The following is a 26,504-nucleotide window of genomic DNA, read 5'->3' on the forward strand; positions in this document are numbered from 1 at the left end:
GGGGGGGAGACAGCGAGGGGGAGGGCAGGGGGGGGGGTGTGACAGTCTTGAGGGATGGGGCCAGTGGGCAGCGTGGCTGGCCGGCTGCGCAGGTCTCTCTTGAGTGAGCACGTGGCTGTGTGGGTGGTTTTTTGCGTCTGCCGAGCAGGAGCGTAGTGGAGAAAGCTGTGCAGGACGCAGGTGTTCGATCCGAAACGCTGGCAATAGCAGCCCGTGGCGCCCAGCCAGTGCAGTGTGCGGTGCCATACCGCCCCCTTCCCCTGACCCCAGCCAAAAACCGCCGCCACTGCCGCCGCCACTGCCACCGCCGCACCTTGACTGACAAGAAGCGCGCCAGGGTCGCGACGCTGGAGCTTAGCAGGTCGCGACCTGACTCCAGAGTGAGGCACAGTGCAATCGCCTCAAATAGGATTGCGTGCTGCGCGTTGGCCTTGTTGACCGTCGGGCTCCTGGCCCCCTCGCCGCAGGCTGGGCGGACGGGGGCGCGGGGACGGGTGCGGGATGACGTCGCGCGGCGGCGCGTGGGTGCGTTATGGTGTGCACTTGGAAGAGCCGCACGACCCTCATGTAGTGCACCTGGTGGCTAGCCCCCGAACGATGCATAAGCAGCAGCAATGAACCGTTCCTGCATACCCGCCGCCAACAAACCACGGGCACTCTTGCTGACTCCGTCCGGACTTGTCTGGTGGGCACACATCCCAGCCAAGCGGCCTTGTGAACACCCCATCCCCTCTCCCCCCCTCTCACTGTTGAAGATGGACTGGATGACGTCACGCAGCGTCCGCTGGACCTTGGGGTTGTCGGGGGGCGGCAGGTACTGCAGCACGCGCAGGCACTTGACCTGGGGGGGCGGGGTGGTGGGTTTCAGGGTTTAGACGGGTCGCATGAGATCCGCAACTTGGCTTGGGCGGCCTGCCTCTCCTACCGGCTGGCTCTGGGGATGCACACGCGTATTGTGGGGTGGCGAAATTGCATGGCCAGGGGCACGCGGCGCCGCCCCTGGTCCAATGCAGACTGCACGGCTCCAAGAAGCGCGGCGCAGCCGAGGCGCAGCACGCAGGCGGGCGCGAGGGCCGCGTTAGCCCGGGCCCCTGAAAGCCCCGCGCGCCTGCAGCCAGGGCGAGGCGATGCCGTAGTAGGTGTAGTCGGGCGTGACGTCACGCAGCGACACCATGCGCTCCAGCACGCGCAGCACGCCCCTCGAACACGCCTCGTAGCCCGCTGCGTCGCACGGCGGCGGCAGGCGCGGGGCGTCGCGTGCGAGCGTTGAGATGGGTACTGTTCGGCTACACAGGACGGCGTCACCCTGCACCTGCGCGCAGCGTTCGCACCAAGAGGCCCCGGCGGGATCCTGCAGCCCTTAGCGCGACCGACCAACTGAACCACCCACCCGCCCCGAAGCGCGAGAGGACCCCGAGCAGCAGCGTGGTCGTGGCCAGCAGCAGCCCGATGTCGCGCTCCTCCAGCAGGGACGCCAGCACGGGCGCGAAGCTGTCCGCGGCGACGACGGCCTGGTCGGCGGGCGTCTTGCGCAGCAGGCGCAGCAGGCACAGCGCGGCCTTCTTGCGCACGATGGGGCGCGCTGCGGGGGTGTAGCCAGCGGGGGTTTGCAGGTGTAATGGCACGAGATGGGAAGCAGAGGTGCTTTCCTGGCAGCAGCGCAGCCGGGAGCGCACTCCGCGTGACATAAGTCCTGACGATCCGGACGACGATTAAACGCCACTCGGTCCCGCGCGGCGCACGCCGCTCGACACGCGAGCGCCCCCGCCGCCACTGGGACGCCTCAAGAGCGCGCACCGCTGCCGGTGCCGATGAGCTTGAGCACGTCTGGCGTCAGAGCCTCCGCCATCTCTGGGCCCGCGACTGTTTTGTTGAGTGCGCGGGTATGGGGAGGGGAAGGGGGAGGTCTTGGGTGGGTGGGCTGGGGAAGGAAGGAGCAGCACCCTTTGTCTAGGGTGGAGGTGATGCCGCAGGTCGCAGTCTCGAGCGATAGCCGGCGAGTAAGCAGCCTTGGGGCTGATGCATAGCCTGCAGCGATGCAAACTGCAAGGGACGCCGGCCAAGGCACGAGGTAGACCCCCGGCCGGCAGCCAGCGCAGACCGCGGGCGGACGCGCGGCGCGTGTGGAAGTTGCGCCACAAGGGAGTGGGGGGAGGGGGGGGGGAGCGAGCTCACTGTTGGCTACGAAGGTGAGGGCGAGGCACTGGAACGACTCGTTGCGGCTGATGAGGTCCGAGTGGATGGCGTTGATGGACAGGCGCAGGAACTCATCTTTCTGCAGGGGCGCGCGGGCGGTCGGGGGGAGTGTGTGCGGTTTGGACGGGCCGGGGAGGGGCTGTGGCCCAGCAACCAGCTGCTGCACCGCGCCCGCTGGTTTGCTGCAGCCCTCACAGTGTACAAGCGCGCCTTACTGGCTGATGTCCAAGGTGACCCATAGAGCGGGCTGGCGGCTGGCGCCGCGTGCATGCCGCGTCGGCGGCCGCGCGGCGCCGTCTCGACTGCGGTCGGCAGGTTGGGCGCGGGGGGAAGGGCGCCGCACCTCATTCATGAGAATGGAGCACGCCATGTAGCCGACCTGCTTTTCAGAGTACCTAGAATTAAGTCGCGAGAGGCCAGGCAGGGGTTGACGTGCCAGGCGCCAGGTCAGCACATGAGCATGAGGCCAGGGGGCGTGTGGGGATGCCGCGCACGCAACGCCAACCGCGCACAGGGCCCGAGACGCAGGGTGACAGAGCACACAACGGCACACCCCCTGACTGCCGGCGGCCTGCCCTTGAGACGCACGCACAAGGGCAGCTGCGTACACAACCGCCACTCGCCGCCGCGGACAGCATGGACGCACGCACGCACGCTGAAACGCACGCACGCGTTTGCACAGCCGCCCGGCTCCCGCCCGCCCGCCGCTCACTTTGCCGCCGGAATGAGGTCGCACGCCTGCTTGTGGCCAAACTCGACGTCGTACCCCAGCATGTAGATGTACAGCAGCTTCCACACGTACTTCTTCCTGTCGTACGCGGTCAGGGCCTTCTTCTCATCCCCAAACTTTGCCCTGATCTTGGCCAGCTCCTTATCCACACGCCGCGCCTCGCTCTCGCGGTTCTGGCAGGCGCGGATGTCCGATATGAACATCTGCAGCCCGCGAATCGTGCCGGCCTTTGCCATGGCGGCGGGGGCGGCGCACACGTGCGCGGCGCCGTGCTGGGGGCGGGGCGCCCGCCGCTCGAAAGGGGCGGGCCTGCGGTTTGGGGCCGGTCGGTTAGCGGGGGGGTGGTGAGGCGGTTCGTAGGCGCTCGCTTGCGCGCCCCATGCCCCGAGCGTCTGCGTATCAGGGACGACTTCCATCGGGCTCACAGCTGCATTGGCATAACCTATGCAACTTGCCACGCAGCGGCGCAGCATGCGCGAGTGCGCCTGCTGATGCCCTCGCCGCATTCGCGCCTGATCGATGCAGTTGATGCATCAAGCACTCACCTCTCCGCTGTCCTCCTAGCCTTAGGCCAGCCTTAGGCCCTGCCTTCCACCCGCGTCTGTGCCACTGGCCTTCAAGAGCTTCGTGCGGGATATGCCTGTGATCCAGATCGCAAAAGCTAAAATCGACACCCGATAAAAGCTTCTAACAGTGTAAATCACACCCCAGTGTTGCAAGATCACACGAGACCAGGTGCACGAGACTGGCGGACTGATGACGCGTACTTAAGGCGTAGAATCCTTCGAGGCACGATGTGCAGTAGCAGGTGCTGCAAAAGCGGACGGATCGGTGCTGCTGATACCAGCCAGTCCACAACAGGTCATCGTCCACACCTGATCGACAGTCCCGACCACCACAGGCAGTTGTAGCGAGAACATGATATTGCAGGTTCGGCAATGCGGAAGATCATGAAGCAGTAGCTGGCAAGTCAGCTGGCCACACTGCTTACAGAGCGGCTGATCGTGGCTGGCGCCGCGGGTCCACCACACCATGCGCCCGGCCAGCAAAATGATAATACAGGCAGGTACAATATTAACAGACGCAAACTTTCAAGCAATTATGCAACATTCTGCCACCAACACCACCGCACACACGACAGTGACTGGCCATTTCACAACGTGCTCACACCACGCCGCTCAGGTCGGCAGCAGAGGCGCGCGCTCGTCGTCGCCGCTTTCGTCCCCATGCCGCGCCCCCGCGCGTGCAGCGCCGGAGCGGTGGTGATGGTGGTGATGCGGGTGCGAGATGTGGTGGTGTGGGTGCACGTGCACGCCGTGATGGGCGTGCTCGTGCGGCTGCTGCTGCTGCTGCTGCTGCTGCGCCTGGCTCTCGTGCGGCTGCTTGGTGCCGTACTTCAAACTCTGAGACAGGATTATCATGTCAAGCGTGATCGTCCCCAGGCTGCCCGCCAGCCACGGCCCCTGGTCCGCAAGCTCCTGCAGCGTGAACGTCCGCAGCAGGATGCCCGTGCCCGTGCACAGATTGGCGCAAGCCGCCATGACAAACATTGCGAACGCCAGGCCCTCTGCACTCTGGCGGGTGTAGTTCTTGTAAATCTGGCTGAGGCGGCTGGCCAGGTACAGCACCGAGCTCACCCAGCCCAGCGTCGTGCCCACCGCCACCATCCACGGCGGGTTGCCGCCGTCGCCGCCGCCGCCGTCGCCGCCGCCGTCGCCGTCGTCGCCGCCCTTGTGGTGCTTGCCCCTGCGCTGCAGCCGTGCCGGCGCCTGAGCGGGATCCGCAGACCAGCCATGGGGACGGTCCATTTGGCTGTCACCTGTTGCTGGTGCGGCGCTGCTGCTGCCGCTGCTAGTGATGCCACCGCCGGTGCTGACGCTCGTTGCCGAGCCAGTGACGCGGTCACCAACACGCCCCTGCTGCGCGTTAAGCTGCTGCGAGCTTGCAGGCAGCCCTGGCAAGCCCACAATTTGTCCAAACCGCAAGCCTTCCTTTGCAGCCAGTTGTCGGCTGGCTTGCGGCCAGGTGGCGCCCTGCACACGAGCCGATGCCGCTGGCCCTGCCGGGAGCGACACCGACACCACCCCCAGTACAGCCAGCACAGCAAGCGCAGCAACCGCAACCGGCCGCCGTGGGACGCCCAAGCCCGCATTTGCCGTGTGCGAGCACCGCTGCGGCTGCTGCTGATGCAGCTGCTGCTGCTGCTGCTGCTGTTGCTGCTGCTGCAAACGCCACAGTGAGGCTGTGGTTGTTGCAGCGCAGGCGCTGCGGTCGCTGCTGCTCTTGCCGCAGCTGCTTCCACCGACCCCGTTGTCCTGGCCCACGAGGGCCGACCATGATTTTGTCCCAACGACCTCAGCATCTGCCTCGCCGCTGCCGCTCTGCGCCAGCCAAGCACCGCGGTGGGTGATGCCAGCCACCGCTGTGATGCAGTCTGTCTTCCGGCCGCCGGCACCGTCGGCTGCACCGCTGGAGCTGCCACTGCCGCCCAGCTGCACATCACGAGATGCGCCGGCCCCACCGCCAAGCCTGCCACTGTCTGAGCAGCCGCCAAACCCCCCACCACTCTCACCGCCAGCCCCGCTGTCACCGCCGGCCCCGCTGCCACCGCCGGCGCCGCCATCCACGCCGCCATTCCCACCACCACCGCCGCGGTGATGCGGGTGGTGATGTTGGCGGCGGCGCGCGCGCTGGCGGTACTGCGCCTGCAACAGCAGTATCTTCTCCCGACGGCGTTGCAATGCACCGTAATATATGAATTGCATCATCATGAACACGTCTGAAAGCACAAAATACCTGGAGTCATGAATTGGAAAGACGGTTGGCTTGGCTTGAGCCGGGCACATGGCAAAGCACGGCGAAAACCACTTGACGTGCGCAACAGTGCTATAAAAACCTTCTGAGCAACCGCTAGCCAGCGTTGACCAGAGTCTGTCTCACATGGCAGTGTAGGTGGTGGTGGGCAGCTGCTGCCCCTGCATCAGGGCGCCGGTCAGGTTGAACGTGTCCCCAAGCAGCCACTGCGCCAGGAACCAGGGGCTCAGTGCTTCCGCGCTCTTGTTGCGGAAGTTGGAGATGAACTGGGGCAGCTGCAAGGGTTCGAGGCCACGATAAAAATGTTAGGGGGAGCAGCAGGCACTTACAAGGCTGGCGGCTGGATGGGGGCGTTTTGCTGCGGCTACAGCTGCCGCCGCCGCTGAGGATGGAGCTCTAAAAGCATTGCCTCACCTGTGCAAATACCCAGAATACAATGGCCGCGAGGCCGAAAGCAAAGCCCACATAGTCCCTCCAGCTGCGATTGTGCGGCCAAAGGCGGCGAGGTGAGCAGGCGGCGTCGTACGCTGATGCAGACTGTGTGACGCATGGGCCCCCTCCGTCGCCACACGCTGGCCAAGCATCCAGGATGAATCCTGCAAAGAAGCTTCAATCAACTCACTTGTAAACGCAGTCGTGGAAGTGCTGTTCGATCCAAGGATCGGCCCCGGGGTCGCAGGACATGGCTGCGCCCCTGTGAAACTCTTCTACACCTGGAGGGCCTAGTTTTTGTGTCTCATTGTATCGGTGTCGGCCCTTTGCTGCCCACTGCACTTGGCTGCCTTGTGCTGCCCGCCCCGCGGGCCTGAGAGGCTGAGAGGCGGGCTTGGCAATACACAATGGGCGATTTTGACGGCAAAATTGGCGTTGTGCAATCAGGCGAAGGATCTGAGCTAGTACACTTGCTTTGTGAAATGAAGAGAGCGAATGTGCTGCGTGAGAGATAGCTCTGCAGGCTGTAGAAACCATGGGGCGAAGGCACGCCAGGACAGTACGGTGCTGGTAGCTGAAGTCACACATAAGTGCTGCGGACCGTGAGCGAGTGCTCTGGCGCTGTGGCGCCGCAGGTCAAAAGCGCTGTGTGCAACGTTGATCCATCACCCCAGTATGACAACCTGCTCTGGAGCATAACTGCGTGAATGCCGGCACCTCTGCCACAGCTGCCGTACCTCCGTCCGATAACCCGCAAACACCCAACAGGCCGCCACAACCCAGGCAAGCGCCCTGGAAACGGCTGATCAACACAGCGCACTGCATCGACATAACATGGAGTACACCTGCACAACTGCGCACTGAAAAAAGCGTAATGGAGCGAAACCTCTGACATCCGGAACATGTTTTTGGTACAGCACCATGCTGCGCTTGCCGGAGCACACTGGTGGTGAGGCGCATGCGAGATGCGACCTGCTCTTGGTACACAGGGATAACTGAGCCATCCGTGGGTAGCCTGCCTCCTCCATACCAAGAGGGCTGCAGCACAAGTCTCACAACGGCATGCCAGAGGAATGAAAGATGAGCAAGCAGTCCGGAGAAGAGAGCGACGGACGAAGCCAATTCACACACGAGCCGCCCCCCAAGCAAAACCTCTGCGAAATGTTCCAAGTGCGCAGCGCCCCTTCATCCTTGCGGCGAATGGAGGGGTGCCGCGCGGGCAATACCGATGGCATCCGCGCAGCAGCGCTGCTGGCTGCGTTCGCTCTCATTCACTCACGGCCTATCCCGGGCTCCTGTTGCGCCTCGCCTTGCCGCCTGCCCTCCACCATCCCAACCTCAATGCAGTGCTCAGGCCCGCCCTGCGCAGGCGTTGCCGCCATGCACACAGGGCTCACACCACCGCCGGGCCGACTGGAGACGCCTGGCGAGCTCGGAGCAGAGGCCGCCGAGACACCGCAGGCAGCGCCGCCGCTGAGGCGGCTGCTGCCGCTGCTGCCGCTGCCGCGGTACAAATGGTGCTCTGTGTGGGCTGGCTCGTGCGCGCCGTACCTAGAGGCCATGGCAAAGGGGCCATGAGGCAGAGGGGAAGGAAGTTTGGGCGGCCGCCAGCGCAGGTGGCAAATACGGGGCAGAATCAGCTCCTGAACATGTGCATGCAGGTCCCAAACGAGGTGAGCACAGCTGCGGGCTTGCCCATTGGCCACACAAGGTGCAAGGCACCAGGTGCGTCCAGCAGGCAGCTGGCACGGCTGATGTCTCGGTTGCCCAACGCGCCGCCCCACTCACTCCTTGGACATCAACCCGCCGCACATCTGGGCGGCCGCGTCGCGCGGCTCTGCGACAATGTGTCGCAGGTTGTCTGCGGCGATGCGTGGCAGGGTCCAAGACTGAGTATGTTCCTAGCAGCTGTACACTTGCACGCAGAAACACTTTCCGTATGCAGTTGCTAAGCTCGAGCTGCTGCAGCGGCGGAGCGCAGACCCAGCAGCAGCACCGTAAGCGGGTCGCACCGACAGCGGCGCGGGCGCTGGCTGCGACTTCTCTCAGGCGTTTGATGGGCGAGCTGGGTGAGGGCCCAGACAGGCCGTAGTCAGGGCCTCCAGATGCCTGGATTCGGATGACGTCCTCCAGCAGGTCGTGATCGGGCTGGTGTTCCGCCATGTCGGCCGATCTCGCACGTGTGGCGGTATGAATGTTCGTCGTCACATACGGGCACCCTTCCAGGGTGCGCTCCCTGCCGACGGATGTAGACAAGGGCCGCGACGCGGGACGCAGCATCTTTCGAGCTTGTTCGACAGGTGCAGAAAAGCAATGGTGAGAAAGATGATTTTGCATAATCGTCGGGAGCTCGCACGCCGTGCGCTGCTTACCCTGATGGTGACGTGAGCTGACTGTGCTGTATGGTATGTTGCGCCGGACGCAGCGTGGGGTGCAGCAGAGCAAGTTGGCAGAAGCAGAGGCATTCTGCACGAGCACAAAGCAAGCAGAGGGGCCAGGTCGTATGAGTGCTCTGCATCATGGGTTGTGCTGATCGCGAAAACCGATTGTCAACTGCTGCAATCTGCGTGTTTTTGGTGAGCGGCACTTAACAGCGTGATGTGGCACAGCAATCATGTATGAAATCTATGTATCCTGTGGCGCAATTTACACAAATTGTACTGGGGCTCCTTTTGTCTTGCACGTGTGGTGAGCGACAAAGCTCAAGGCATCACACCCGCCGCCCTCATTGGCCGCCACCAGGGCGCAGGACCGCCCCGACTTCCCGCCGCATGGCCGCCCGCCGCCGCCGCCACCGCTCGCTGCCGCGATACCGCCGCTCGCCCACAGCCTCTTCCTCTTCCAAAATGCCCTCTGCTCCGCCATCATCCTCCTCCTCTTCATCTTCAACATCATCCTCAAGAAACTGCCCGGCATCGATCCGTGATCTCCGTTGCTGCTCGCTAGCGCCGCGCTCGCCGGCTGCTTTTGCCGCACTCCCTCGCCCGCCGCCGCCGCCGCCGCCGCCGCTGTCCTGTGCCGCCCGCACCTCTCCCACACCATTTGAGCTGTTGTCATCGGCGGGCATGAGGTCCTGGCCCCCGAACACGAGCTCCAGGTCAGTGGGGGTGACGTGGCGCCACTCGCCCTCGGGCAGGCCTTCCAGGGTAAGCGCACCCACCGTGCGGCGGTGCAGCGACACCACCTTGCGCCCAAGCGCCGCAAACATGCGGCGCACCTGCCGGCGCGCGGGGGCGGGTGCGTGCGTGCCGTGGGCGCCAGAGGGCGTGCGAGTTTGGGAGGGTCTAGCTGCAGCGTGGTCTGGTGTTAACAGCAAATCGCGAAACAGCACAGCACAGCACAGCACAGCACAGCACAGCACAGCATAGCACAGCACAGCACAGCGCAACACATCACATCACAACTCAGCACAACACAGCACAACCCAGCACAGCACAGCGCGGCACGGCACAGCGCGGTACGGCACAGCGCGGCATAGCGTAGCACAGACCTCCATGGTGCAGCACCGATGCGGCGCGGTGCATGGAGCAAAGTCATCCCCCTAGATGTGCTGCCCAATGGAATGTGATTCATAAGCACCAGCCATGCTGTGCCTCCATCTGCCCCCAAAGACAAAGACACCGCTCCATGCCTGCACCTGATGGTATCGCCCCTCTGCCAGCGCCACCTCGGCGGTCGTGCCCCCCTCCAGGACGCTCAGCGCCGCCGGCAGCAGCGGTGACCGGTCACCTTCCAGCGTGAGCGTGCCGCTCGCAAAGCGGCGCGCAGCGGCGGCTGCCTCCTTGGCGGACAGCGGCGCGTCGAGCGTTGCAACGTACACCTTCCAGATGCCTGCGGCCCAATGACAAGAGGCAGGCGAGGCGCGAGAGGGCCGTGCATACCCATTGGCAATGAGAGTGGGTGCAAAGGAAGCACTTGTGTCTCGCCAAAGCAGCTGCGGAGCCCGGAATGTCGCAACGCCTGCTGCAGCGTGAGGACACCCGGCGCACCCATGATTCATCCGCTGCGGCCTGCAAGGCCAGGCGCGCCGCCCGCCCTGCTCGCGCACGCTCACGTTTTGAGGGCGACTTGATGCGGTGCAGCAGCTGGCCGTCGTCGGTGAGGAGCAGCAGGCCGCTGGTCTCCTTATCCAGGCGCCCGACCGCACTCAGGAAGGGGCGGCGGCGGCTGTACCTGAAGAGGCGTGGCGATGGGGGACCGGCAATGGCACTGCGCCGGCTGGGGGCACGGGGGCCAGGGAGAGCCCGCGACAGTTCTGCAATGAAGACACCACGACAAAGGGATTGCTACATCCCATGTCTTCAGCACCGCCTGCCCTTGCAGGCGCCACGCAGATGTGCTTGCAAGCACAATCCAACACACACTGACGCCCGCAAAGCCGCGCAGCCGCCGAGTCGCTACCTGTGGGGCAGCAGGTCGTACACGACGGGGTCCAGCACGCGCTCGTCATCAGGTGACGTCACCACGTAGCCGACCGGCTTGTGCAGCAGGACCGTCAGCGGGGAAGGCGGGTCGAGCGGCTCCCCGTCGAGCAGCACCTCGGAGGCGCGCACCTTCTCGCCAATCTGTGTTGTTGGAGGTGTGCGGTTTCAATACCGTAAGTTTCGGGCAAATTTTGAGGTTGCAGCGCGGGAAGACGCAGGCCAACAGGCGTCACGCTACGCGCGAATTGTTGATGAAGCGGAAGTCGGCCCCTCCATGCAGCAACACGTCGAAGAGCGCATGCACCTCGAGCATCCAGGAGCCCACGCACCCAGCGCCCAGGCACCATCAGGATGAACTCAGCAACAGCGCTGAGTACAGTCCAGTTAAGCACCATGTTTCTGCTGCATACACACGCCAGTGCCAACCCCGCCACTGGGGCGCCCCACCCGCAGGGCCTTGCCGCTCGCCGCCAGCGTCACACGGCCGCGTTTGACCAGTGTCGCGCACTCCTGGCGCTTGGCATACCCGAGGTTGGCCAGCAGGCGCTCCACACGCAGCGGCTTGCCGTCATCGACGGTCGACGCTGCCGTGTCTGGCTCCTCACTGTCATCCCCACCGCTGCCTTCACCGCCGCCGCCGCCACCGCTGGCGCTTGCCTGCGCAGCTCGGGGACTAGGGACTACGCCGCGACTGGAGGGAATCGCAGCCCAGGAGCTCCATGTGCTCCGTGCTGAGGTGCAGCAGCACGTGCGTGGCAGCGATGCTGACCGACCCAGCTCGAGCAGGTGGATGGGCGGCGAGTGGCGGTCGGGCGGCCGCCGCACCTGTCGGCCCCATGGCACCGTCGCCACCGGCAGGCGCCTCAGCAGGATAGAAGGAGCCCTCATTGCCTATCAAAGATATTCTCGGCAGTGAGTGCCAGAACGCTTTGTGCGTTGGTCGCTCTTTTTCTCGTGGGAGTCTCGCAGCAAATCAAAATCGATGTGATCTAGAGGTCGAGCAACATTCCGACGTCAACAATACGTGACAAGACACCGCACCAATTGAATCTATCGCGTATGATACAACAGCGTCTCATGAATGAAATTGCCTTGGAACGTGGCAATCATACGGTAGTCATAGCCCGCGGACACCATACTGACAGTGCAGAGGGCAAGGACAACTGAGTGATTGCATCAATTCTCCCATATTCATTGTATCAGGGCGACGTGACATTGCTTGTCTGGAGCTTCGGTGTGCCGCTGCGGCAACACCCTCCGCGGCACACACACCCTGCACAGCAGAGCCGGTGACAATTGATTGCATATCTTGTGCCGTGTTTGATTTTACCCCGCGGCACCGCCGAAGTCAGCGTACCTGCACGCCCTGCTTGTGGCGCTGCGCTGATTGTGTAGACTCGCAGGGCGCTGATCGCCTCTGGAGTGCGCCATGCAGCGCACCGCGGTGCCGCTCTAGCCTCGGTGCAGCATGATCAGCCGCTGAGGCGCAGCGCTCTTGGAATAGCGAGGCCGTACGGCAGGCGGTTGGGCGCAAGGCACTGGCCGGGCGCCCAGCGGCCATGATGGTCCCTTTCTCTCGTGGCCCCAGCTACCAGCGGATCCCCAGCTTCAGCCAGCTTCACGGCCACAGCGCGGCCCAGCAAAGCGGCACACCCCCAGGCTGCCGCACGCGCGCAGCACGCGCGGCAGCGGGCAGTGCGGCGCCGCTGATCCTCCTCTGCCTGCTGTCGTCGGCACTAACATACTTCGCGACCCACGGCATGCAGCGGCACGCGGTCTCGGCCAGCGCCGCACGGCTGGACGCCCTGGCCGCAGACACGTGGAACCTGCCGCCCGTCGCGCCGCCGGAGGCCACTGTGAGGCTGGAGGGGGCAGGCGGGGGCGGCGCCAGCACGCTGCGCGCGGCCGCGGCGGCGCGGCTGCTCAACCCCGCCAGCTCCGACGGGGCGGCAGCGCCAGCGGCGGTAGTAGCGGCGTCGCCACTGGGGGATGTGCCGGCAGCCGTCGCGCCTGTTGCGGTCGAGCAATTTGAGCGGGCGCACGAGGAGCCGCTTGCGCAGCTGGCGGCGCACCCACCCCCCAACGCGGCCATCCCTGAAGCCCAGTTAGCGGCCGCGGGCGAACGCCTCGTGCAGGAGCAGGAGCAGGTGGCACGGCAGCGGGATCCCAAGCAGCTGACCGGGTCAGGGGGCGCCGCGGCGCACGCTGCAGCGGCGGGCGCAGCCGCTGTGTCTGCGCATGCGCCTGGTGCAAACAGCCACAAGGAGGTACATGCCGCCGCCGCAGCCATGGCCCCGCATCAGCCTTCACAGCAGGAGCACCATGCGCAGGCGGCGACTCCGCAGCGGCAGCAGCAGCAGCACCCGCAGCAGCAGCACCCGCAGCAGCAGCACCCGCAGCAGCAGCACCCGCAGCGGCAGCACCCGCAGCAGCCGCAGCAGCAGCAGCAGCAGCAGCAGCAGCAGCAGCAGCATATCGCACCCCAGCCGCTGGCTGCCACACAGGCGCCGCAGCAGGCGGCGCCCATGGCGCAGCAGCAGCACCACCACCAGCCCGCCGCCGCGGCCCTGGCAACGCCGTCACTGGCTCACGTGCAGCCCTCCTCTGTCGCGCCCCACCTGGCACACCTCAAAGACCCCAGGCCCCGCCGCCCCCCGCGCCCGCGCCAGCAGCCGGCCGCCGGCGCGGCGGCGCCGGCCGGCCTGCGGCGTGCGCGGAGGGACGGGATCGAGCTGAAGCCCTACGGCGCCACCGGCCGCACGCGCGTGGCGCTGGTCAACCACGCCCCCTACCACCTGGAGATCGTGGCCGGCTGGCTGCACGTGCTGAGTCAGCTTCCGGTGGAGGTGATCTGGTACCAAGCGGGGCAGGCGACGCCGGGAGGCGTGGAGACCTTCACGGTGGACGAGCTGTTGGAAGCGCAGGTGTGTGTATGTGTGTATGTGTGTATGTGTGTATGTGTGTGGGGGTGGCAGGGTGAGTGTTTACATTTGAGTTGGGGAGGATGTTTGCGGATGTATGTTTGTGTGTGTGTATGTGTTTATCTGTGGATGTGCGTGTTCATGTGTGTTGGTGTCCTGTATGTGTGTGCTTGTACGTGTGTATGTGTGTATGTGTGTGTGTGTGTATGTGTGTGTGTGTGACAGAGAGAGTGTGTGTGTGTGTCGCACGGATGGTGTGTCGTTCATCCAAGGGGAAGGGTGGGCTGACCCAATCAACAATACGCAACAGGGTAGAGATGGATTCATTAACACATGATGTGGTCTTGCGCTATGGGCCTAGGGTGCCAGGCAGCTGCAAACAAGATTGCGCGCCGCTCCTTGAGCGCACACGCTGCCGGGCTCCAGCCCCCTTGCTTCCCGACCGCCGTTTGTAGCCCTTCTCTTGTCCTCCTTCGTGTCCTCGCGCCCCCCCACATACACACGTGCGCGCACGCGCGCGCACACACACACACACACACACACACACACACAGGGATTCTACGAACTGGTGGACCCCTCTGGGTTCCGCATGGTGCCCGTAACCTCGGAGCCCGTGCGCGTGGACTTTGCTGTCTTTGTTTCGCCCGAGTACTACGAGCACCAGACCAAGGTGTGGGCAGGGGGGGGGGGGTGGGGAGCGGACGTGGCCCTAGGGTTCTGGGGTTGCCCGGGGGGAGTACTGAGGGACTATCATGCCGCCAAGGTGGGACCTCTGGTTTCACGGGTGCGTTACGCCATGGCCGGCCGTGCCAAGCATCCCAAGGCCCGAACCAAGCCAACAGCGCGACCCATCCAACCGCCGCCGACGCCCGCAGCTCTTCCTGGAGCGCGCCCTCCCCATATCCTCGGTGATGGTCGTGCACAACGGCGGCAACCACGCGCTGCAGCGCCTCAAGGCGCTCGCGCCGCGCACCCACATCGTCGCCCTCGCGCCCCACGTGGCTGCGGCGGCGCGCGAGAGGCTGGGTCTGGACGTGGAGTGGGCGATGGCCGCGCACCCCTTCAAGCCCAAGGCGAGCGGGGTCCTGCAGGCGTGGGTGTTTTTGGTTGCTTGTGTGTATGTTCGTGCCCACGCGTGTGTGTTTGCGTGTGTGTGCGTGTGTGTGTGTGTGCGCGCGTGTGTGGACTGAGCGGCTGCTCGGCTGGCCTGGCGCCATGGCCGGCCGGAGGGCGGGTGGCAGCAATGGAGGGAGGGCAGAGCGACAGTGCCGCAGCGGCCCGCGCGCCTGTGTGCGCGGGCCCACGCCCTCCCAAGGGGACCGCCTGCGTTCTCGCCCCACTCGCGTGCCTCCGATGCAGCCTGTCCAGGCAAATCTGTTCAGGCAAATCTGTTCAGCTTATTCCCCTGCCCCTGCCCGCCGCCCCGCCCCTGCCGCCCCCGCAGGCGCCTTGTGAGCTGAGCGGCCCCAGCGCCGCGGCGCCGCTCTGCCTCCACGGCTTCGCCATCCAGGGCAACTTCGAGCCGCAGCGCCGCAACTACACGCGCGTCTGGTCGATGCTGCGCGCCCACGCGGCGGCCGGCCGCATACCCACGGCGCCGCCGCTGCCGCCGCTGCACCTGCATCTGGTGGGGCGCGGCAATGTAGAGCATCTGGCCCTCCCGCCAGAGGTGGAGGCGGTGACAACGGTCCACTTCAACCAGCCCTACCCAGATTACTACGAGCAGGTGGGCTTTCCCTTGTTCTCTCCCTCCCTCTCGCTATGTCTCGCGCAAATACCTCGTTGCATTGCACACGCGTGCGCGCGCCGCACCTCGCAAATGGAGGCATGATGGAGTGGGTTGCACATATCGAGCGGGCTCGCAGTCCCGTCCGCCCCGCACGCCAGCCTCCCCTCTGCTAACAACCGGATCCAACCCCTCAACCCCCCCCCCACATACGCCCCCATCTCCCTCCTGCACACACACATACACATAAACATGAACACACACACACACCCACACACACACACATATACACACAAACCTCACGCAGATCCACCACACGCATGCGCTACTGCTCGTCCTGGGCTCCCCCGCGTACCTGACCTCCAAGATGAGCTCCACAGTGGTGTCCTCCCTCACCACGGGCGTCCCCGTCGTCGCTGACGAGGCGGTGCTGGGCGCCTACACGTTCCTGCCGCGCGAGGCTGTGTTTGAGATGCGCAAGGGGGAGGACGAGGTGGACGCCATGATCAGGGTGGGTGTGAGGGAGGAGGGGGGGCGGAGGTGGGGCGGGGCAGTGGGGGCGAGCCACAGGCGGCCGGGAGGCGTGATGAGGCTGACTAGGACAGGGGGCCAAGGCATCGGCACGATAGACAGGAGGCAGAGGTGAGAGGCCGGCTATCATTTCGCCGCCACATCGGTTTCTTGCGCGTTGCGTGACCAAGCGCATGCACGCAAACGCACTCTCTCCCACGCGCATGACTCGTGCGCGTGCACGCATTCGCACAACACCGGCTTATCCTCAACTCGACACACACAACCCACGCTACACACACACACACACACACACACACACACACCAGGTTCTTGCGATGCCCCCAGACCAAATCCTGCGCGTCCACTACCGCGTTAAGGAACTGGCCACGTCCCTCAACGCACGCACCCTCGAGCTGCTGCGCACCCGCTGGATGCCATTGCCGCGGGAGGTGCGAGCGCGCCATGCGGCGCTGCACATCCCAACGGCGCTGACGTGACACCGGGCGACAGGGCTGCGCGGCAGGGAGGCTTCAGCGTGCGTCGCCGCCGCGGTGAGAGCGCCGTGACGGCGCCCATCGTGCAGGGAGCGGCGGCACGCGAGTGCAGGCGTCCGCACGGTCGGCGCTTCGCGGATGCTTTGGCCCCGCCCTCTCGGGTTGCAGGGCGCGCCACGCACGGCGCTGGGCCGCAATTGATGTTAAGGGACTGGGTCCTTGCCGGTTGTGGGTTCATGATTGCCTTTTTTGTTGTGCGTTGTGTACCCGCACCCCGTGAGTTTTGATTGATTGTTACAGTGTCAATTGTTTCGCTATTCTGCCATGCCGCGCCACCCCTGCGGCCCTCCTTTTGTAGCGCCTGCCTCTGTGGGCAGGCCCGCACTCCTCTCCCGGACAGCTGGCACTCAGCCTGGACGCCCCATCCCACCAGGCACCATACCCTTGCACCCCGCTGCCACGCGTGCGGTCCGACACTGCTGGCAATTGGGACTGCGATAGCACTTGTTAGGATGGTTGAGCGGCCGCAAGTCCACTCCACGCCCAGCGCGTCCGACCCCTGGTGTTTGTCTGCGTGCGGCCATCAGGCTTGCTGCGCCCCTTGTGAGCGCCGCGCCTGCGGTGGCACAGCTGCCTCTGCACTGCCCGCCAGAGCGGAGCAACCAACGAAGTTTCAGGCAGTGCCCAAGATTTTTGCATGGACCACATATTTGCATGTGCCCTCGACCAGGACGCAAAAGTAGGCGTGCTTTGCTTATGGCAACGCCCCTGGCCACGCGCCTGCTGCTACCGCACACTGCAACTTCGGCGCGCCCCGGCCGCCCATTTCGCACTTGAGCGCGCAACTGCGATGTGCTCATAGGTACCCTTAGCGGCACATACAGTGGCCGCCCAATCTTGTCGCGGATGTGGGGCGCCATGTAAGGGCCTGCTCGTGCCAGACCCCCCTCCTTTTGCTGCGCCTGGGGGCCGCAGCTGCTGCTGGAGCTGCCTTACCTACACTTGAATCGTGTTGACCAACGACATATGCAGTCTGTCTGCTTGTCTGCCTGGCGCAACTGAACGCCACGTGTTACATTCGTCGCGGCTGCAACTGCGCATCGTGCTGCGAGGGAGTTCATGCAGCCAGGTCACCAGCCAATCACCAACACGCCAAAGGCAGCCTGCGCGACGCGGCCCCCTCAAGAATTGCGGGGCTCTGCAGTACAGCATCCTGCGGCCCTGCGCCGCACATGCTGAGTCACCACATGCTGCCGTACGCTGAATGGGTCCCCCAACAATGTGAGAAGTGCTCGTCAATCCAAGCACCGTGTGTAGGAGGGATGCATGGGTTTGACGGCTCAATGCTGTCCTGCTTGTCGACGACTAATCTGCATAAACGGCAAGGGGCGCGCACCCACAAAGAGTGCAGTGCACAGTCATCCCCAGCCAACCCCTTCCCGTCGGCAATACGCACAGGGACACGTGCAATCACGCCCTGGGTGATTTCACCGAGCCGGCCACACCAGCCCAGGCTTTCAACCTACCAGCCAGGCTTCGCCCCTTGTACCCCACCCCAAACGAGCACCCAGCCCAATATGCAATGCAAACGACCGCTGGGCAGTGCGCAAGCAAGCCGCTGATCCATGCTGCTACCACCGCCACCACCATCGCCGCCCATCGCCGCCGCCCGCCTGTCGGCTTGGCCATGTTTGAGCCGTACAGAGGCGGCCGTTGCCGTCGGTCCCCTGCCCCCCCAAAGCTGTGAGTCAGCTCATCGTTCAGCCGAAGATGATCTGGGAGTTGCCGCCCGCGGTGCCGCCCGGCACCTTGGCGCCCGGCCTCACCTCCGTCAGGCCTGCGTTTATGGGGCGATGTCGGGGTGTTGGCTGCTGGCATTAAGACGATCGCCGCATCACGCCGTCAGTACAGACGCTTCACGCCACCCCTTTAGCGCTCCCCCCACCAATCCTAGCTCAGGAACAAGCGCCTGCATCCAGCTGCTGAGATTACTTTAGCGATTCCACAACCAGTCGTCCACACAGCACCCCTGGCCCACAAAACATGCTTGAAATCTCACCTTCGGGGCGTGGGCTGAGCGCGGCGCCATCAGTGGTCAGAGCGCCCGGCGGCGGCAGCCCCGCGGGCAGGCCCGCGCGCGCCGCCGGCGACAGCGGCATGTCACGGCGGTTCCGGGGCGAGGGTGCGCTCTCGGGCGCGTTGGCCGTGGAGGCGTCGCCAAAGCAGATGGTGGTGGCGCCGCCGGGGGGCGCAAGGACGCGGCTGGAGGCGCGGTCAGTGATGAAGTTGCCGACGTTTTGCTGCGTACAGGCAAGGGCGATGGGCGTGAGGGGGGTGGAGGTGTTGAGTCATAAATGCGGCTGACTGTGCAGGATGCATCTTGCCCTCCGTTGGCCCGATCACAGCTGTGCCTGCTAGTCTAAGTGTGCCTCTGCTGCATTGGCTTTCACCTTTGGTCCCACTCCTACCACCCTCCCGCTCTTATCGCCGGCCCACCTGGCCCGAGGGGCGCATGTAGTTGTTCTGGGCAAACCCCTTGGCCACGTCAGTTGAGGCCGTGCCAGCCACCGCGTTGATGACCAGGTCCTCCCCACTCTCGTTCTTGAGAGAGCTGTGCGGCCAGGCAGGGCAGCATGGTGCGTTAAGCGAGGGGTGGAGGCAAGGATTGGGGATTGGCAAACAAGGAAGAAGGTGGGGTTGCATGGGGCGGGCGATGTTGGACGAGGGCCTCCTAAGATCGAGGTTGCCAGCTCAAGGTCATGGCAGACCGCCACACACGTGTTGTGACCGAGCTCAGCTGGCGGTCAACTCTCCGCACATATGACACAGCAACACAGCTTCGGCACGTCACACCCATTGTGTTTTTGAAAACCCCCACCCCAACACCCACTTAATCCCACCCCAACACCTAGTTGTGCCACCTGGGCGTGATCTGCAGTGTCCAGAGGGCGTGTGCGGCCCCGAAGCAGCAACAGGGGTCAGCAGCAGCAGCAGCAGCCACTCACAAGTCCTTGGTGGCGAGCATGTTCTCCTTGAGGCGCTCCGCCAGCTGCTCCTTCCCACCAGCCGGGCTGATGCCGCGCAGGCGGCACTGGGTGCGCATGTCCTTGAGCAGGATCTGGCGGAACATGCAGTCAATGTCCTCAGGCGTCATGGCTGTTTCGAGGGTGGCGAATAGCAAGGGTGTAAGGATGTGGTATTGAGGGCGTGTGTGTGGGGGGCTGTGGGTTTGTTTATTACAACATGTTCACGATCGGGAGCGGTAGGGTGGACCATCCCTGATGACGCAGCCCGCAACATTTTGAGGTGACCGCTGCAGCAGTGGGCTCAGGCGGGCACACGCAGGTGTCACGCCAGCGCCATCTCCCCGATCGCTGATATGAGAATTTTCATCCCTTCGTGCATCAACAGGGCGCCCCTTTTCTCTGACAGAAGGAGCACCAAGGCAACCGAGGGGGTGGTTGAAGCTGCGGCCATGCAGGTGCGCCAGGGTCCTAGAGCATGGCCTCATGCTATTCAAAGATCATGAAAAACTCAATAGTGTGGCCGTAGGGCCTGTTTGCCACTCACCTGCACGATCTGGCGCTTGCCTGGAAGTACGCGGATGCTGCAGCTCTGTGCGCGCAAGTTATTGTTTACTGGCAAGATTTTCCGGACATATGGGGTGTATGGGCCTGGTCTGCACGTCGTGGCTGACAGCCTCGCAATTCAAGCTTGCGTTGGTCAGCGGGCACTCTAACGGGTGCAACGCGGAAACCGCAAGCCACAGTGTGCCGACGTGCCTCTCAAATAAATTGAATTATCCGTTGAGCTGTGCTGACGCCATCCGGGCACCCCTGGTGGTCATTGATCAGGTGCCGGTGGTGACCATCCACGACATGCTGCAGCACCAGGTGCCCCACCACCGTTGCAGCCTGACGGTGAGGGATATAATATCGCCCCGCTCAAACGCCCAGCTGTTGCGGTATGGTTACCCCTCGTCCTTGGTGGTGCCCTGCAGGAACAGCACACACGGACACATGGAAAATGATTCTGACATCCTAGTGACGCTGCAACATGCATGGCCAACGGGATGTATTCGAGGCATAGTTGGTGGTTGGCAAGGGTGATAGCAAGCCCGTTGCAATTACTGTGGCAATGGCAACGGCATTTGCCACAGCAACGGCAGCAGATACTGCAGGCGATGCAAGCCATGCAGGACGCAGCAGTTCAGGTGGGGCTAGACAGTTCATGCGAAGGAGTCGGTGAGTTGCAACCACACAAGAAGACGGCATAGCAGCCATGCAGCACATGCACATCTCAGTCCTGGCGCTCAAGTATGCAGCCAAGCTAGGGTGGAAAACTCGGGCCATGCAATTTTTGCACTCCAGAATGGTCAAAGCTAGGTGGTATGGCAAGGCCGCAGCCCAAGCAGGGTCGCTACGCGCAGCTATCCACATGGGCCCTGGGCTCACAAATTTGTTGCGGCATTGTTGTTTCTAAGTGCATCTACACACGCCATGATAGAAGTTACAAAAGGCAGCGACATATGAGGGCGCTGTGCAAGCTGGGGCTGCTGTGAGCACATGTGCCCGTGGGTTGCGCAGAGACAGGATGCATGTGCAGGGGTTCAACACATCTTGTATGCCTATCCCCACCTTTCAAACAAAGCGAGTTGCGACATCAAAAAGCGATGCGTGGTTGCCTGGTCATACTAAGCGATCGCCTGATTTCAGCGGCGCGTTATGCGAGACATGGACACATGTTGACCAGGCGTGCCACCACACCAGACATGATGGCTTCATGCAAAACATGGCCCAGAACACTCGCATGGTGAAACTCGTGCCCAACGAGGGATCATGTGTTCCATACGATGGTGCCACGTCGCGGCGCATGGCTCAAGGCGACTTCACCACTGCGCACATGGATACAAGCAACCCCCATTCCCCTGACTTACCCCAGTGGGATGTGATAGCTTGCAGTCCCTAATCTAACTCACTCGCATCTGTCTCAAGGAATATCCTGGCAGCAACCTCTGCTGGGGCAGCAACCTGGGGCCTGCGTACCATGAAGGGCAGCAGCATTTTCCCACCCGGAATTCGCCAAGGGTCCACGCGGCCAGACATGAAGGCAGAAGCAGGGCGCGAATCTCCACTGTAACGCTTTGTATGCAGTATATCAGTCGGACAGGCTTGGTCGCCGCCCGTTCGCCTTGCCCAGAAACGAACAGCTGGAAGCTCTCATTCACAAGCTTGTTTGCCCATCTGTACACGTTACAACTTTGTGCATCAGTGTTCTATTCCGGATAATATTTCAGGTTACCTCGCTGCGAGAGTCGAGATCTAGTGTCTCGCAGGCTTGCACCCCTGTCTCGTTGAACCTCCAGCAGGCCACCATGGTTCACGTCCTAGTCACTGGTGGTGTCGGTAAGCAGTCCAGCGCCGGGTACATCCTGCTTGTGCGAACGCCGCTGCGCCGCTCTGTGCGCACCGTGCGCATCCCTGTGCGGGGAGCAGCGGCCCCTCGCCTACCCCCAGCCCTCTCTTCTTCTACCCATAGGCTTCATCGGTAGCCACACCGTGCTTGCTCTGCTGGAGGAGGGCCATAGCGTGGTGATCGTGGACGACCTCTCCAACTCTTTTCCCCGTGTGTTTGAGCACATGAAGAAGCTGGCAGGCGACAAGAAGGACAAGATGAAGTTCGAGCAGGTGGGGCTGACAACTGGGCCTCTGAATATTTGTCTGGCATCCATAGGCCGATCCATGCAAGCCATCGCGCGATCGGGCGCTGCGTATGCGGAAACGGCAGCGGCACTTGCGACAACGCTGCCTCGGGCGCCTCGGGGCGCGCAAGAATTAAACCTTCCGAGGGCGGTGCCCCACATCGTGCTGCACGACCCATGAACACCTACTGCATTCGCCTCTGCAGGCGGATGTAGGGGACAAGGAGGCGCTGGACAGGATCTTTGCCGCTGAGAAGTGAGCGGGCATGCTGTTTGCGCGATTGAGCATAATTCTGATCGGCGTGCATCTGTTGTCTGCTGTTGCCGTTGGGGCAACTTGCAGCTATTGCAGCTGCCATGGATGCAGTGCTGCAGGCATGGGTGCTGCAGCTTGGCCATGCGTGCGCAGTTTCACCAGCAGATTACACATGGAAGCCCCTGCACAGCGAATCGGCAGCACCTGCTTGGACATTATCAGCTGGCTGCTATTGAAGTTGACCCATGACCATCCCTATCCTCGCCCTCCCTCTACCGCGATCCGCCCGCCGTAACCCCCACCCATCAGCCATTGCTCCCTGCAGCTTTCCACCTTGCCTCGCCCCACCCTCCAGAGCACTCACCCCACCCCACGCTTATCCACCCCATGGCGCACCCTCCAGGCCTGAGGCCGTGATCCACTTTGCCGGCTCCAAGGCCGTGGGGGAGAGCATTGAGCTGCCCCTCAAGTACTACAGGTACAGCTTGGGGCAGATGGTGGCGCGCAGGGCTTGAGGGCTGCCCTGGCAACCTGTTCACATGCTTGTACGTGATTCATGCAGGGACATGCGTGCATGCGGGCCCTGCGCACACACATGGGCGACTTCACACCTGCATGTTCTGCGTCGCGACACTGCATTTTACTTGCTTCACAACGTATGCGCCTTCATCTCATCCCTGCCTGGGCTCCAGGAACAACATGGTGGCCAGCATTGTGCTGCTGGAGGTGATGCAGAAGCACAACTGCAAGCTGGTGGGTGCGAGGGCATCAGCTTGTGTTGCCAGCATGGGGTGTGTTTGCTGCCCGGCACAGCGTTTGGCAGGGCCCACGGCGCATCAACCGGACAAAGTGCTTTGTTTATATTCCAGTTTCACTGGTTGCAATTCACCCTTGCGCGCGCACGTGCACACACACACACACACACACACACACACACACACACACACATGTCAACATGCATATGCGCACGCTCAGCCTGGCTTTTCTCGCGCTGTTTGCTGCTCCTCCCAACAGCTGGTTTTTAGCAGCAGCGCGACCGTGTACGGCATCCCCGAGCGCGTGCCCCTGACGGAGGACTGCCCCCTGTCAGCCATTAACCCCTACGGCCGCACCAAGCTCTTCCAGGAGGACATGTTCAGGTGGGGATGGTGGCTTGTGCAGGCCGACTGTGGGCGCGTAGCGACGAATGACGGCCGCTTGCGGCGCGTGCGTTGTGGCTGCTGCGTGCAGGCGCTCCCGAAGGCGCGCAAGCGGGCTGCTTGGACGGCGCTGCCGACCATCCGTGCATGATGCGACCCTGTTGGCCCGGTCACCTTTGTCTGTTGCCAGCCAAATTCTACCTAACCCCCCCCCCTCCCTGACAGGCACACACACACTCTCTCTTGGCTCCCTTGCTCACACTCACACAAGCACGTGCACATACACAATGCGCCTGCAACGACCCCAGGGACGTGGCCGTGGCGGACAAAGACGTGCGCATCCTGCTGCTGCGCTATTTCAACCCCGTCGGCGCGCACCCCAGCGGCGAAATCGGCGAGCACCCCGTCGGCATCCCCAACAACCTCATGCCCTACGTGATGCAGGCGCGCCACTCCCCCAGCGGCTGCAGCACCCGTGGGCGCAGCACTGGGGGGTTTGGTCTGCGCGCGAGTGCGGCCGCATCGTGGGCGGCAGTTCGCCGGGCAGCTGCACCACGCCGCAGCCGGCTGCAAAGGGCAGCCTCATGCAGCCGCGCTAGTCACAGCACGATTCTGGTGCTCCTTGTCTGCGAAACCAAGTTGGGCCGCATAACATGGCACGTCCGCCCGCCCGCAGGTGGCCCTGGGGCAGCGCGAGTTCCTGCGGGTGTTCGGCTCCGATTACGACACCCCTGGTGCGCAGAGCTGGTCACAGGGGCCACCATTGACTTTCAGGCCCCAGCAACCACGTTCCATGGGCTGGGCTGCGCTGCGTGCCACATGTTCGCATTAAGACGGCACAGGCACTGACAGCAAGGTGGAAATGGTGGCGGCCAAGCTTTGCCCACTCGTTGCCGCGCGTACCTCCCACATGCACCCCCACCCTCACGCGCACCCCACCAGATGGCACCGCCATCCGCGACTACATCTCGGTCATGGACCTGGCCGCCGGCCACGTGGCGGCGCTCAACAAGATCATCAACACCCCAGGCTTTGGCTGCCAGGCCGTCAACCTCGGTGCGTGTGCTTGGGGGCTCGCACCATTGCACCGTCGCCGCGGCCATCGTCAGCGCCGCCGATCGCCGGCGCCCGCCTGTCGCCTCAGAGGCCAGGCGGGCGTGATGGGTGCGATCGTGCGCGAACTCGTCGCCCTCCACGTTGCCTTTGTGGTCAATGTCCATCTTATCCATGAGCTGGCGCACCTTTGTTCGCCAGCACGCCTTCGCGAGCGTGGGTGCCTCGCTCCCGGCCCTCCCTGCGGGCCACCGTTAGCGCAGTCAGCTGCGGCGGCCGGTCGGCCTTTTCCTCCTGGGCCTTTGCTCCAGACGCGGCTGGCCCGACGTGCCTCCCTAAATACATTTCCCTGCACTAACACCAACCGAATTTAACAGGCACCGGCAAGGGCACCACCGTCCTGGAGATGGTGGCGTCGTTCGAGAAGGCCTCTGGCGCCAAGGTGCCCTACAAGGTACAGGGCTGCCTGGTTCAGCCGACACCTGGGGGCGGCTGGAAGGGAGGGATGCTGCACGCAACATTTTTCACCGCCTGTACAGGAGCGGCGTTTCGCACAGCGTTCACGCGATGCATGCGTGTCGCAGCATTCCTCGCCTTACCACAACCCCTTACACCCCCGACCCAGCGCCAGCAACCCGCCGAGGCAACCGCCCACCCACCCAACTGCCCTGCCCCGGCCGCAGCTGGTGGACCGCCGCCCCGGCGACGCGGGCGCTGTGTGGGCCGGCACCGACCTGGCAGAGGAGATGCTGGGCTGGAAGGCCACGCGCAACCTGGATGACATGTGCGCGTCCCTCTGGAAGTGGGCCACGCAGTACCCCCAGGGCTACGAGACCCCAGAGCCGGCGGCCGCCAAGTGATGGCGCGGCGGCTGTGGAGGCCGGCGCGTGGCTGCAGGCGGGGTTGGCGGGATGGCCTGGCTCGCTGCAGCTGGCGCTGGAGGGTGGTCGGACGGAAAGAAGGGGTCATGCTTCGCTTTTGCACCACTGCCGCAGGGGTCAACGCGGTGACAGCCGCTGCATGAATGCACCGCACTTGTTTAGCCTGCTGGGCCGATCCGACAGCATCCCTGCGGCACCTCACCAGCTGGTTATTCAGCAGATAATAAGCTGGCCCCGGCAGAGGGGCATCATTCCTGATCATCATGTCATACTTCAAAGCAGGGCCCGCAGGGCCACTGCTTTGAAGTATGCGGGCCCTGCTCTCGCGATGTTCCTTCGGCATTCCACTGACGGCTGCTTTGCGGCGTGACCCATGGGGCGTCGAGGGGAATCTCTTTGAACGCGGCAGGTGCCGCTGCTGTTAGCCGGCTGGATGCCTGTGGTGTCGATGTCTCTGCTGCAGCGTGCCTTTTCAATCATGGAGATGGGCAAAGACTAGGTCCTTGCGACTGACTCGACGCACCATCCCTCACCCTGCCTTCCCAACTTTTCTCTTCTGCATTCTGATGGCCACATCACATCTGGTCTGCATTTGAATCAATCATGTAAAACAGTGGCCGTATCCCTGAGTCAAAGCCTGCAGAAATGTACACTGCTTGAAACAACAAACGGCCAGCGCCTCTCATCCCACCATGCCGGGCCGCGCATGTAACACAGCGAATGCATGGCACATATCAGAAGTCACAACGCGCAAGGACTTGATGCGCCTGCCTTCGCCATCCTGCACCAGCAGCCCTATGAGCCTGCCCTGCCTGTTCACCACGGGCCCGCCCGACCAGCCCGCGTCTGCGTCAGCTGTCACATACCACGCGCCTACGTTCTCTGCAGACACAATGCCGCGATCCATGCTGACTTGCGCGGACCCAGCCCTGCAGCCAAGCGCGTAGACTGCGTCGCCCCGCGCCGCGTTCCCAGCCTCCAGTGGCTTGACGCTGGCCTTGGACCCCTTCAGCAGCATCAGGTCTATGCCTGGCACGGGCTGCACATCGACGCTGACGCGCTCCTCTGCTCCGTCATTGTACCGAGCGACAAACGATGTGGCGCCGCTGCTGTTGGCATCCTTCCCGAAGTGCAGCGCGTGGCCCGCTGTCCAAATCAGCGGCTGCGTTGCATGCATGGTCCCAGTGAACTCGCCCGCGGGCTGATTCGCATCATCTCTGCCAT

General features: G+C 63.6%; 7 protein-coding genes across 7 annotated transcripts; 2 read left to right on the forward strand and 5 right to left on the reverse strand.

Moving 5' to 3' along the window:
• Positions 1-1,078: 1,078 nt before the first annotated feature.
• On the reverse strand, positions 1,079-3,878 carry MNEG_1898 (AP-2 complex subunit alpha; the record flags this gene model as incomplete). The annotated part of the gene is made up of 7 exons (XM_014049616.1): positions 1,079-1,221; positions 1,391-1,582; positions 1,798-1,863; positions 2,176-2,275; positions 2,540-2,591; positions 2,909-3,235; positions 3,802-3,878. The coding sequence occupies 7 exons, from the start codon at positions 3,876-3,878 to the stop codon at positions 1,079-1,081; spliced, it is 957 nt and encodes a 318-aa protein (XP_013905070.1).
• Positions 3,879-4,104: 226 nt separating this feature from the next.
• On the reverse strand, positions 4,105-6,424 carry MNEG_1899 (PQ-loop repeat-containing protein 2; the record flags this gene model as incomplete). Its single annotated transcript, XM_014049617.1, has 4 exons — positions 4,105-5,722; positions 5,867-6,015; positions 6,155-6,218; positions 6,363-6,424. 4 exons carry the CDS (start codon positions 6,422-6,424, stop codon positions 4,105-4,107), a joined length of 1,893 nt encoding a protein of 630 aa, XP_013905071.1.
• A 2,373-nt stretch (positions 6,425-8,797) lies between these two features.
• On the reverse strand, positions 8,798-10,991 carry MNEG_1900 (ribosomal small subunit pseudouridine synthase A; the record flags this gene model as incomplete). Its single annotated transcript, XM_014049618.1, has 6 exons — positions 8,798-8,806; positions 9,201-9,389; positions 9,810-10,003; positions 10,227-10,345; positions 10,595-10,737; positions 10,926-10,991. The coding sequence occupies 6 exons, from the start codon at positions 10,989-10,991 to the stop codon at positions 8,798-8,800; spliced, it is 720 nt and encodes a 239-aa protein (XP_013905072.1).
• Positions 10,992-12,155: 1,164 nt separating this feature from the next.
• Positions 12,156-16,451, forward strand: MNEG_1901 (hypothetical protein; the record flags this gene model as incomplete). Its single annotated transcript, XM_014049619.1, has 6 exons — positions 12,156-13,520; positions 14,071-14,187; positions 14,393-14,614; positions 14,962-15,243; positions 15,551-15,754; positions 16,419-16,451. 6 exons carry the CDS (start codon positions 12,156-12,158, stop codon positions 16,449-16,451), a joined length of 2,223 nt encoding a protein of 740 aa, XP_013905073.1.
• A 1,559-nt stretch (positions 16,452-18,010) lies between these two features.
• Positions 18,011-19,404, reverse strand: MNEG_1902 (hypothetical protein; the record flags this gene model as incomplete). Its single annotated transcript, XM_014049620.1, has 4 exons — positions 18,011-18,087; positions 18,310-18,550; positions 18,747-18,861; positions 19,256-19,404. The coding sequence occupies 4 exons, from the start codon at positions 19,402-19,404 to the stop codon at positions 18,011-18,013; spliced, it is 582 nt and encodes a 193-aa protein (XP_013905074.1).
• Positions 19,405-21,624: 2,220 nt separating this feature from the next.
• MNEG_1903 (UDP-glucose 4-epimerase) lies at positions 21,625-25,259 on the forward strand (the record flags this gene model as incomplete). Its single annotated transcript, XM_014049621.1, has 11 exons — positions 21,625-21,655; positions 21,789-21,937; positions 22,158-22,207; positions 22,611-22,685; positions 22,900-22,960; positions 23,222-23,355; positions 23,655-23,880; positions 24,023-24,080; positions 24,289-24,402; positions 24,777-24,853; positions 25,083-25,259. 11 exons carry the CDS (start codon positions 21,625-21,627, stop codon positions 25,257-25,259), a joined length of 1,152 nt encoding a protein of 383 aa, XP_013905075.1.
• Positions 25,260-25,962: 703 nt separating this feature from the next.
• On the reverse strand, positions 25,963-26,457 carry MNEG_1904 (hypothetical protein; the record flags this gene model as incomplete). The annotated part of the gene is made up of 1 exon (XM_014049622.1): positions 25,963-26,457. The coding sequence occupies one exon, from the start codon at positions 26,455-26,457 to the stop codon at positions 25,963-25,965; it is 495 nt and encodes a 164-aa protein (XP_013905076.1).
• Positions 26,458-26,504: the final 47 nt, after the last annotated feature.

Source organism: Monoraphidium neglectum, assembly GCF_000611645.1.
Source record: "Monoraphidium neglectum strain SAG 48.87 unplaced genomic scaffold scaffold00202, whole genome shotgun sequence".
Lineage (NCBI taxonomy): Eukaryota > Viridiplantae > Chlorophyta > Chlorophyceae > Sphaeropleales > Selenastraceae > Monoraphidium > Monoraphidium neglectum.